The sequence below is a fragment of the Ostrinia nubilalis genome, chromosome 20 (genome assembly GCF_963855985.1).
Source record: "Ostrinia nubilalis chromosome 20, ilOstNubi1.1, whole genome shotgun sequence".
Classification (NCBI taxonomy): domain Eukaryota; kingdom Metazoa; phylum Arthropoda; class Insecta; order Lepidoptera; family Crambidae; genus Ostrinia; species Ostrinia nubilalis.
This window is the reverse complement of record NC_087107.1, coordinates 12,596,749-12,609,996: the sequence shown is the minus strand read 5'-3', so window position 1 is coordinate 12,609,996 and position 13,248 is coordinate 12,596,749. Positions and strand designations below refer to the sequence as shown.

The following is a 13,248-nucleotide window of genomic DNA, read 5'->3' as shown; positions in this document are numbered from 1 at the left end:
GAAGAATTTGGTGTTTGACAGCTGCCACTAATTCCTAGTCACAACTCCTCCAAAATAACACTTAATTCTAGCCTTCATTAAGTTTTCAATCAACTGGACATTTTAATATTTAGATTACTTAAAACTTGGTGAAAATTCAATTGAGTTGGCGAAGTAGTGACGTCATTTCCTTGTCAAAATCTATGGCAGGATCTCGTTCAGCTCATGAAATATGGGATGATCAGTAAGAGTACTTTCCCTCCAGGTGGCATTACAAAATTCCACCCTGTATAATCTTAACATTCAAAGACATCAAATAACATTCAATCAGAAATCAAATCAAAAATGATCTCATCTTAGGTGTAGATAACTAGTGTTATTTATTATCTATTTTATTCAAGGTTCTACCTTTATCTATGCCATAATATACTAGTTCCTGACTACTACCAGTTGCCTTGCTACAAAGGCCAAGCTTCAACCCCTATAGCCAGGGTGGGAAGTGTAGGCCATTTCCTCCATTTTCTTCTGAAAAGAGGGCTTGCTATTGCAGTAGATACTAAATGACCTGCTGATGATGAAAGGCCAAACTCTTTAGTGCCTTAGCCCTTATTGAATGAACAAAACATTGACAGGTATTGAAAACACCCTAATAGATAGTTTGCGATGATAAATACAGAAATAACGATCGTACCATTAATGGGCGTTCGTGATAAATTACTGTGTGCTTTGCGTTTCAATTTACTACGTTTTTGTATGACGTGTTGTAAATGGAGTTGCTGTAAACGTTTTAAATATTGAAGCTTCAGTGTTATTGTGATCGAATTTGTCAAAATACAATAAAATACCTATGTATATTTGTTTTACTCGTACCTATTAAATATTGTCTAAGTTTATTAAAATTTTCCCGAATGACTGTGTGCTCAATGCAAATGCATTGGACGTCATTTCTAGAGAGTTCTTCAAAAGTTTCCTCATGAAAAATGAAAATTGTTTCTCCACCCACATTACTGTCGATCTATTCTTTATCTTTATCATTAATTTAAAAGAAAAATATCGTTCAAATGACCATGACTGGCGTTCTGCGTACTCCTTCGACCAATCTTTTATGGGCGGGAACTAGGGTTGCCATTAAAAATATCCAATACAGTAGGTATTTTCGAAATTGCCATTTCTAAAAATAGTCGATGGTTCAAATTCACCACCTTAATTTTATTTCAGGTCAGCGCAAAAATTACCCTTCGGAAAATAAGAGCGCACTTGAGAAGTGAGATCTTTTGTTGTAATAAATTTCTTTTAATCAATTGCATCAATTTATTGTAATACTAGCTGACCCGGCGAACTTCGTACCGCCTTAGCGTAGAGATTTTCTTAATATTTTTTTCCGTAAGAACCATCCTTGGACTTCCACAAACATTTAAAAAAAAGAATTATCGAAATCGGTTCAGCCGTTCACACGTGATGCCGTGACAACGCGAAACGGGTTTCATTTTTATATATATAGATTTCAAAGTCTGTAAAATTCCCATGCCCGCTAACTGTGAGTTGGCGTTGATAAATCAAAACTAACTTCTCAATTGCGCTGTTATTTCCTGAGACGTATTTTTTGTTCTGACCCGATATTTAATTGGTATTGTTGATCGAAGATTTAAACGAAACTCTTTTACTGAAACAAAATGTAGTAGTTGTTGGAATTAAATTTTAAAAGTAGGCTGTATGACTAGATGTCCTTGCCATGGTTTGTTTTTTTTATTTGACATTTGGTGTCATTTTGTCATTGATTCAATCCCGCCTTTTTCGGTTGTCGTTGCATGTTTTTGTTTTGCTGAAATATAAGTTTGAAGCTGAAGAAATCTTGTGTTATCATTTCAAAAGTTAATAGGTTATGGGCCCAGACCCACGCGAGTGATAAACAAAGAGCAGAAAGTAGTGAAATAGTTTCATATGCTGGACAACAAAAGCGTCACTGCACGCGTGTTGTTCACAACCTCAAAATGGAATTTGGAAAAGCAATCAATCTTGAAAAATTCGATGGCTCCAACTTTAAGCAATGGAAATTCCAGATAAAATGCGCCCTGCGTGCCAAAGGGCTAGACATCAACACGCCAAAATCAGAAACAAATGCCACTCAGTGGAATAAAGATGACGGGATGGCAATGTTTATAATGACGTCTGCAATGGATCTGAAACAAGTAGCACTCATTGAGAACTGTGAAACGGCGCTTGAGGTGATGACCAAACTCGAATCCATCTATGAACAAAAATCGGAAATGACCAAAATGATGTTGCATGAACGCTTTTACCAATACAAAATGTCGCCGGCAGATAGCATTGCTCAACATATAGCAAAAGTTGAAAGTTTGGCTAAACAGCTAAAAGAAAATGGAGAAGATATCAGTGATACTGCAATTATAACCAAGATACTGAGTACACTACCTCCTAAATACAGATCTCTCCGTCAGGCCTGGATGTCACTTGATTCAAGTAAACAAACAATAATCAACTTGACTGCTCGATTATTGGACGAGGAGGCCAGCTTGAATGTTGAAGATGAGAATGAAACAGCTTTATTAGTGGCAAAACAGAGTGCAAAAAGAAAACCTGTCCCATCTTCTAAGGCAAATAAAGAATCAGAAGAGAAATCACACCGTTTTATATGTTACAATTGTGGAAAGCGAGGTCACTTCGCAAGAGATTGCCGAGCTCCCAAACAAAAACAAAATGAAGGGGAGAGAAACATGTTAGCTTTCAATGTAGCAAGTGCTAACTGGAAAGATGATGATGAGAGCAGCAAATGGATATTGGACAGCGGTGCCTCTGCTCACATGTGTTACAAACGAGAAAGTTTTGTGGAACTGTATGAATATACTGGATCTCCACTGAAATTAGGAAATCAAGAAGCAATAGAAGTGATAGGAGAAGGAAATGTTCTGATTAGTAGGTGTGTCAATGGACAGTGGGAGACAAGTATCTTGAAAAAGGTGCTTTATGTACCAAACCTGAGAAGAAACCTTTTGTCTGAAGGAGCTGTGACAAGGCAAGGCTATATTATTGTGAAGAAAGAAGCTGATGCTTTGATTTACAAAGACAATAAAATAGTGATGTGTGCATCTTTACAAAGTAACAATCTATATGAGTTAAAAGTGAAAACAGTTCAAAATCCTGTGTGTAATGTTGTGCAAAAATTGGACTTAAAAACATGGCATGAACGTTTAGGACACTTGAATGTCAAAGAAATTGAGAAAATGTGTAAAAATAATGTGATAACTGGTGTGGACTTATCAGACAGTGACAAGTTTGTATGTGAGGGCTGTGCTTTTGGCAAGCATGCTCGTCAACCATTCCAGAAATCCAACAGGGGACCACTGCAACCAGGTGATGTTGTTTACAGTGATGTTTGTGGACCATTCAATGTGCCGTCTGTACAAGGTATGAAATATTTTGTCATTTTTAAAGATGCTGCAACAAGTTTTAGATATGTGTACTTTCTAAAAAACAAGTGTGATGTGTTGAACTGCTTTAAAAAATATAATGCAAAAATCAAAAACTTTTTTTTACATGGTGTGCGCACATTTCATACTGATAATGGTGGAGAATACATAAGCAAAGACTTTAAAGAATATTTAGACAGTGAAGGTATCTCTCATGAACTCACAGCCCCTTACACTCCTGAACAAAACGGTCGGGCTGAAAGAGAAATCAGGACAATTGTAGAAAGTGCTAGGTCCATGCTGTATGCCCGTAGTCTACCACTCAATCTGTGGGCAGAAGCAGTCAACTGTGCTGTTTACTTATTGAATCGCACATCCTCTAGCCAAACTCCTAATATGACACCTATAGAACTGTGGAGTGGTGTAAAACCTGCCTTGGATCATATCAGAGTTTTTGGGTGTGAAGGATATGTCCATGTACCTGATCAGTTGAGAACAAAGCTGGATTGTAAAAGCCACAAAATGATGTTAGTTGGCTATGATAATAACAATTACAAAATGTATGACCCGAACACTAAAAGAATTACAGTTTCAAGAAATGTAATTTTTAATGAACAGAAAAGTCCTGAGATTATAAGGAATGAATCACGGATTTTCATTTGTGATGATAATGAATGCCAAGAAAATGAAGAGATAACAGATCACTCAGAGAGGAATTTGATTGATCAGAGCAGTGAAAGTGATAATAGTACATACTCTGCTGTTGATGAACAAGATGAGACATATGAACCTTCACAAGAAATAGATTATTCTAACATATGCGATTCAAATGTTACTCTACGACCACGAAGGAATCAAATTTTTGAGGCCAACTTATTAGAGCTAAATGTACCTGTTACTTATGATGAAGCAGTTAATAGTAAGGAATATAAACTATGGCTAGAAGCAATTAATGAAGAACTAGAGGCTCATCACACCAATAATACATGGAGTTATGTTGATAAGGCAGATCAGAGAACTATAACATCGAAATGGGTTTTTGATATCAAAAGAAACCAAAATGGTGAAGTTGACAGATATAAAGCTAGACTTTGTGCCCGTGGTTTCACACAAGTTGAGGGAATAGATTACAAGGAAATATTTTCCCCCACCACGAGGTATGAGTCAATAAGGATACTTTTGTCTATGTCTACTGAATATAACTGGAAAATAAGACAGTTAGATGTTAAAACAGCTTTTTTGTATGGGGATTTAGAGGAGGACATTTTTATGGAAATCCCTGATGGGGTAAAGGCACCTTCAAATAAAATTTGTAAGCTGAACAAATCCTTATATGGCTTAAAACAGGCGTCCCGTTGTTGGAACAAAAAGTTTACAGATTTTTTATTAAAGTTTGGGTTTGTTCAGTCACAGGCAGATAATTGTGTGTTTGTAGGAAACTTTAATGATGTTAAAGCCTTGCTAATTTTATATGTTGATGATGCTTTGATAATGTCTCAGTCAAATACAGTATTAGATCAAATTGTAAACTACTTAAAGCAAGGATTTAATATCAAAGAATTGAGTTTAAGCCGCTTTGTTGGTCTGGAAATTTTAAAATCTGATAATTCTGTATGTATCTATCAAAAACAATATATTGAGCAAATAATAGACAAATTTAATATGAGTACAGCACACCCCTGTAATACACCTGTTGATGTAAATGTTCAAATAACTAAAGGTGATGATGATAATGAGAAGATTGATTTTCCTTATAGAGAGGCCATAGGGTCATTATTGTTTTTGTCCACAGCAACTAGGCCAGATATTTCATTTGGTGTTAATCTATTAAGTAGATATATTAATAGACCGAGTTTAGAACATGTTACACAGCTTAAAAGAATAATTCGTTATCTTATTAAAACTAAAGATTTATGTATCAAGTATCAAGGTCATGAAAATTTAATGGGATATTCAGATTCTGATTATGCTGGGGATCTAGACACCAGAAAGTCTACTACTGGCTATATTTTTATGTTAAATGGTGGTCCTGTATCTTGGGCTAGTCAGAAGCAGTCTTGTATTGCATTATCAACCACTGAGGCCGAGTTTATGGCTGGATGTGAGGCCGCCAAAAATCTTTTATGGTTGAAACAATTCTTTAAAGAAATTGATATTAATGTAAATTGCACAACTTTATGTATTGATAACCAGAGTACAATTAAATTAATAAATAATCCAGTATATCATAAAAAAACAAAACATATTGATGTTAAATTTAACTTTATTAGAGAGAAGGTACAGCATAACTTGATCAGTATTAAGTATGTGCCAAGTTCTGAACAATTGGCTGATATTTTGACAAAGGCTCTCCCTACTTCTAGATTTCAACACATAAGAGATGTAATATTGTCTGATAATTGATGGGTATCTTTTGTTATATATTTTTAGAATATACTGTTATGTTGTATAGAATACACTGTTAAGTTGAACACATAGTAGGTATGTGTAGTTTTTTTTTGTTGTGTACTTATTATGTATACCTTTGAATATTTCTATTAGTTTAAGAGATGTTAATAGGTTAACTTTAAGCTTATGTATATCATAAGATGTTATAAAATTTAGTGGGAGTGTTGGAATTAAATTTTAAAAGTAGGCTGTATGACTAGATGTCCTTGCCATGGTTTGTTTTTTTTATTTGACATTTGGTGTCATTTTGTCATTGATTCAATCCCGCCTTTTTCGGTTGTCGTTGCATGTTTTTGTTTTGCTGAAATATAAGTTTGAAGCTGAAGAAATCTTGTGTTATCATTTCAAAAGTTAATAGTAGTAACGCTTTTATTTCGCAAATATTTAGAATAATGATACTAATAATTGCAGCTGACAACCCTAGAGTGAATCCACTTTAGTAAATTGCTTTTTAGGAACATCTTAGCAGATTTTCTTTGCTGGTCTAATGATAAATCGCCGGTAGAGGATGATACTTCAAAAGGTTAAGTGCGAGTAATGATTAATGAAGGTAATGACATCTTTTTTCGAGGAGGACATAAAGAGCGCCATTGTGTGTCATTTTAATTTATAATTATAGGTGAGGATTAACGAAGAACTGCCTAAGGAAGATAATAAATTATGTACAGCCTGCTCATCAGACTACGCAAGCTTATCGCAAAATAGCATCTATTACAATTACCTAATAAAACTCATTTATTTTTCCAAATAGGCTTTTAAAAAGCACTTTTACAATCCCAGTATTAACCCTACCACTGCTTCGGGACAATAAATGGGCCAGTGCTGAGAAGAAGCAGCGCAAGAAACTCAGTCACTATTGTCAGCCTCCTTTTCAAGGGTTTACAGTCTTTAAAATATACATAGCCATAAATATCGATGCGATCTGGGCAGGTAAATATTCCAATCATTTTTATCTTTAACTTTATTGTAGCCCTTTTTCGTTAAGGTGTTTTATTATGGTGTACTTAGTGATTTACTATCCCGAGTACATTTTATTACTAAATATTTGTGCCGTTTAATTAGATCCCATCTGCTGTTTGATGTAATTAACCATATCAATTATAGCTACTCCTGGCATTCAAGAATTCGGATTTTGTCGATTTTTTTATTGTATTTTGATCCTCCTCCTGTCCTTCTGATTAATTTAGTTGCGGGTCCAATGACAGTTGAACTTTCCCCCGGGACAAACTTGACCTTCACTGGTTGGGTTTTTATTGGCGGTCAAGCTGTAGATCCTGGCTACACAGGAGTTGCAGCGGTGGGAACTAGATGTGGGAATAGTCCCGAGAATCTTGAAATATTTTCTATTGACGTTCTACATTTTGTACTGCGCTCTAAAAGGTAGGTACTTTATTTAAAACTAAGATTTTTTCTTTATAATAGAGCTGCAAGAAATCCAGCTTCATTTAATGGACAGAACCTAATAAAAAAGCTTTTTCCAGGAAATAGTATTTGTGCTTTAAAATAGAAATTCATTTTCGAATAAAATTGGTACAGCAAGCTTTTCACTCTCTGAAATATATTTTCCCTCCTCTGTGCCTTGACGCCCGTATTCACAAACGATGCTTGCTTAATTGAAGCAGCAAATCGAACGCACAGCATTGAATAGAGCTCTGTGATTGGTTCGTGTGTGACCCTGTGCGTCCACGCGCACTGTGAGACATCATAGTAATGTTTTTGTTTTGAAATACGGGCGTTAGGCAAAATCGAATGTCCAATGTTTAAATGGTCACTGAGGCTCTTAGCTATGTATGCTACAGATAAAATTAATCGAGCCCTTCAGTCCTCATTCAGCATCAATCAATCGGCTCTTACAATCACAAAGAGCCAGCAATCCTCATTTGTCAAAGTGAATATAAATGCAGAAGTTGAATATATCAACTGAACAGCCTTGGACACAATGTGGACAAACGACTTGAGGAAATTGTACATTAGGCTTTTTGGACGTTTGGAAGGAGTTTCAGAATGGCTTATCCATCTTGTGACAAAATATTTTTATAGAGTGGACAAGTTGTATCGTTAGTTTGTAATTTGTTATTTTGATTGATTTTTATCAATATTTACTATAAACATTTGGCTATATTTAGTAGAGTCGTTTGTCTTTTGTAAAGAAGTAGAGTCTCTGATACATAAAATCAGACAGTAAGTACAGTCAGCATACCCAAAGTGGCCAAAAGTTGTCAATTCTTAAAATTGTAACAAAAACGTGTTGCGAACTTTTTGGCTATACTACGTTAGGTGTCATAAAGTATTTGACACTGACTGTACCTACAATTTCCTTTCCTTTTAGGTAAGATTGCAATTTCTCAATCGAACTGGGAAAATACACAAGCTGATTTTCACTATTGAAATACGAAATTATATCTCGAGAAGTTGCTTTAGTTTTTTCCTGACATAATTACTCGTTCTTACATATAACGACATAAAATAAATAAATATTGGTGTTTATGTACTAATTAGATTTCTATTTTCTACTCGTATGAGTAAAGGCCCAGTGGCTACTATTTGAGATGATTATAACATTTAATTAATTAAAATTAATATAGACGTAGATAAGCAGTGAAATCATAATTATAATACATACTGATATATACTTAATAACTACGCACTTAAGTTAAACATAGAGAAAACCGAGAACATGCAGTTTTCTAGTTGATACAAGCTATTTTCTTTATTCTGCTGTTATTGCGTTGATAATCTTGACGTTCGTAATATGTAACCTATTTCATCAATTAAAATTCTAAGGTTTAACTTGTAACTAAAAATGCCCATCCTACTAATCCTACTAATATTATAAATGCGAAAGTTTGGACGTGGTTTGGATGTCAGAATGTCTGGATGTTTGTTACTCTTTCACGCAAAAACTACTGAACGGATTTTGTTGAAACTTTACAGCATTATTGCTTGTAACCCAGATTAACATATAGGCTATAATTTATGCCGATCTGTGACACTAAATTTCACGCGGGTGAAACCGCGGGCAAAAGCTAGTACGGCATAAAAACCGATGACTGGAAATTTTTTTTTTCGTGGTTTAGCTTAGGTCCATTTACCCAGGTTTTAAACAAAAAAAGTCCCAAAACATGGGACATGTGTAAACAAAAAAGCAATAACCTACCTCAAAATTACTGTCGTATGTCAGTAGATATTTACTACAAAGATAGCACAAACTATTGATTCGAAAGCATTTGTTCATGAACTAAATATTCACCGTAATCCAGGTTTTTTAGTCCGTGTCAGTAAATAGCAGTGGCATGTTGATTGTCAGACTACAGTGACATAGATTGCTGGCAATAAAGCTTTGAAAAACATTGTTTTACGATTGTCATTTCACATTAGTACCTACGTGATAATCTTGATTCATTTTGAGTGGAGTGTAATGAAAAGTTTACAACTATCTAAGCTGTAAATCATCATTAATCACATTTTACACCTCTAGATTTTTGATTAAAATATAACAAACTATCTTTGATATGAAAAGTATAGGTATACGGCACTATTCCCACCTCTCGTTCTCACCGCTGCAACTCCTGTGCATCCAGGATCTACAGCTTGACCGCCAATAAAACCCAACCAATGAAGGACCCTTTTGTCACGGGGGCAAAAATGAAATCAATTAGAAAATAGGGTCTCCCATCAATGGAGGAGACGTCATCTACAAAGTTTTCATTTGTCACAGGGAAAATTATCCTATGGACTAGCTATTGAATTAATTAGAAGAAAATAGGGTTCCCATCGACTCTCATCAGTCTAGAGACTGTTCCCATCAGTGCAAAAGTTATTCTTCATAATCTACATGTAATAAAAGAATTGGCCTCCCACTAGGTGGACCGACGATCTGGTGAAGGTCGCGGGAGGTGCCTGGATGCGAGCGGCGCAGGACCGGTATTTGTGGAAATCCTTGGGGGAGGCCTTTGTCCAGCAGTGGACGTCTTTCGGCTGAAACGAACGAACGAATAAAAGAACTACGATTACAACTCCCCGTCCATTACAGTAAAAATATTTTCCAAAACACACAACGTCCATCTAAAATAACGTGAACAAAACTAAAAGCGGGGAACCTCATAACTTTTGTTGACATTGTCAAATTATTATATTTCATTGTAAATCGCCTTCATAATTCAGAAGGGCGTGTTAGGAGCAGATGGCGTTTTCACGTACAAAAGAGCCTTAAGATTGTAGCTTATGTAGTTGGAGTAAGAGCTATTTTGCGACAAAATGTATAGCCTGATGTGCTGCTGTACGAGTATATGTTAACCTAGAGCCTTACTTTACTGCTCATAAAATAAGAGCTATATTACAGTACAACTGTTACACTAGATTTGCTGTAGCTTACACTGAAACACGACTCTACCTTTTAATCAAGAAGGTACTTACGATATTATGTAGGTATGTACAGACGACGGCACGGCAACGTAACCACTATGGGTTCTTGTGCAGTTGTAATAGGGGCGAGTTTGCAACAAAAATGGGTAACCTGATGTGCTGTCGTGTGTACATAAAATTACCTACGTTTTTGGTAGCGCTTTGGTACTTCTGAATCGTACAGAAAATAGAGTTCCTAAGTAAAAAAGTGTAACCTATTAATTTTGTGTCTATTGGTCTAACTAAATGGGTCATTGTCATGTAGTGTCATCACCTAATGTATTAAGTCTGTTGTCACATAAGGAAAAGTCTCTACTAAATCTCTCAGATCACAGAAAAAGCAATATCTCTCTATGATCTGAAATATTATTTCATCAATGCTGAAAATATTGGTTTTTTATTCTATTCGATTTTCTTAAATAACACAATTGAAAGTTAAATTGACGCTGTACTTAATGTTTTATGAAAAACTAACGTAACCGAAATAGATTCCGAGTACACTAGCGGACGTCCGCCACGACGCGTTTTACATGCGGCGCAATCTATTCTCAAACTTAGCAAAACTTGAACTGTGGCTATCACATGACTGACATTAAGATACGGAAATAATTATTATACATAGAAATTATAATACATAACAAACAAGCATAAATGTTGATGCACACAATTCTGTTATGCGTGCAACCTCTGGCGCAACCTCCATTAGTTACCTACTTAGTACCTACCCAAATAGTCATGAGGTTAATTATTAACTTAATAATTTATGGGATTTTATCGAATCGTCATCTATAAAGAACGTTATATTGTCTAGAGCCACTGATTGAAGAGATGTCAATTTAATAAAATATGAGATTAAATCCTACGTTTAATTTACACAAGAATGTATCATCGATAGTTTAAATAAAATGAAAAATATTGCCCAGTTTGTCATTAAGGCTAAATCTGAAATCTGAAAATAGCACATAAAATATGAAACCAAATAATATTAGATACTAAAATTAAATTCATTCTCTGTCGGCATTTGCCTTGCGAATTGAATTTAGTCAAAAAACTTTACGTTAAAGGAAATGGCGCAATCTACGGGACTATTCCCACCTCTTGTTCCCACCGCTGCAACTCCTGTTCAGGATCTACAGCTTGACCGCCAATAAAAACCCAACCAGTGAAGGTCAAGTTCATCCCGGGGGAAAGTTAAACTGTCATTGGACCCGCAACGAAATTAATCAGAAGAAAAAAGGCGCAATCTGACAAGGCAAGAAGATGTTAGACTTAGCAAACTTAGGGGAGGAACAGAGAGGGAACTCACCAGTGCCGTTGATGCCCGAGGGTCGGATGCGGGCGTCATACCGCCCCGGACCGAGGATCTGGTCCAGGATCTGTTTCTCCTTCTCCCTGAAGTTGATGATCTTGCCGACGTTCATGGACCTGGAATAAATTATGGTCTAAATAACAGGATCTAAATTGAAGAAAAATGGCGAATTGAGGATTAGTGACTGATCCGAATTCCGAAATAATTCTTTGGAGTATCTAAGGTTGGGTTGCACCATTTAAATAAACGTCAAAGTCTGTCAAACTCCATACAAAAAACACCGGTTATGGTTACAGTTACGGTTAAGATAAGGTGATGCAACTTAGCCTAACACTATCAATGGAGAAACATTATTTTGCTAGCTTATTAAATCATCTTAATTGATGGTGTTCGATCCCCTATTGGGACATTGATTAATGTATTAGTTAATTAACAACAACAACAAAAAATAACAACATATACATATCTTAAATGGATTACATAGCACCTATATGATTAACTGTTAGATAATATCTCTCTTAATGTCTCAATTTACGAATAGCTAAATGTATAACCACATCTTCGATGTTTCGAATGATTCATGAAACAGTTATTATGTTTGCATGGTACTCATACCAACATAATTTTCATCCAAAGATCACAAGAGTTTATGTGAATGCTTCGGACGTTAACAACCGCTAAATTGTCAGAAATTATATTATGTACCTTTTAATAACAACTGTAACAACATTACACGCGTGACAGCCCGCCAGATCTTCAGTAGTGTTGTGCCAGTTGTATAAAGTGGGACAGGCTAGTTCAAAATGTATTTCTTCAGAGTGAATAATTGACTAAAAAGCTCTTTTACACGTCTCTATATCGTAACTTTTATCCCATCTCTACATTTTGCTTTGGGACAGATATTTGTGGTCAGCGTTAGAGTGAAAGAAACTTTTTCTAGTCCTAAATTTAAAAAAAATTGTTGCAGTTTAGTTTATTGTTTCAAACATTTTGTTCTTTTTTAGACCGTTATTCATTATTTCTCCAATTGGAAACTACACGATAGTAATTCAAACAGTATTTTTAAATAAGTTATAGCTTTTTGATTAGGCTTTACAAAGTATTTTTAAATTCTTGGATACTCTACCAGCCGTATGTCAATCAATCTTCGACAGGGCATTTCACAACCGCCAAACTACCGCCGGCACTCTTGGCACGGGCTAGACGCCACCACGCTATTTTCTAACTAACTTTTAAATATAACGCTAAAGTTTTTGGTGGAAATAAATGGCTTAATTATAACAGATTTTTATGTATCACTTTTAGAACTCTTGCTTCAATTAGGCAAACTTTTTAAGAAAACAAACTTGACATGCAAATGTCTGAAAATCAAGATAATACGCAGTTTTTTCAGTACATTGTTGGCATTATGTCAATCAATCGTTCGACAGGGACACTGCAAATGCGGGACACTAACCGCCACTAATCTTAGCACACGTCATTAGTAAAACGCTATATAGCACGCTAGTTTGTAACTCTGAATGATATTTCAGTACAGTTTTACAGAGTTGTTAATTAGGTTTATTTCTAACAATCTGTTTAAACTTGACACATGAAAATGTTTCAAAATCAAGATTTCTACGCAGTTCTTTTTTCAGTTTTATTGGCAGCCTGTCAATCAATATTTCGACAGGGACACTG

General features: G+C 35.4%; 1 protein-coding gene across 9 annotated transcripts in view; it reads right to left on the bottom strand.

Moving 5' to 3' along the window:
* Nucleotides 1-13,248, bottom strand: part of LOC135081675 (glutamate-gated chloride channel) — a 52,789-nt gene that overhangs the window by 20,379 nt on the left and 19,162 nt on the right. For 8 of the 9 annotated variants that reach the window (XM_063976450.1, XM_063976453.1, XM_063976449.1 and 5 more), the window contains one exon: nucleotides 11,566-11,684. In XM_063976450.1, coding sequence (XP_063832520.1) covers nucleotides 11,566-11,684 — 119 coding nt within the window. Of the gene's footprint in view, nucleotides 1-11,565; nucleotides 11,685-13,248 lie in introns of those variants that run through there. The other variant, XM_063976457.1, reaches the window with a different exon arrangement.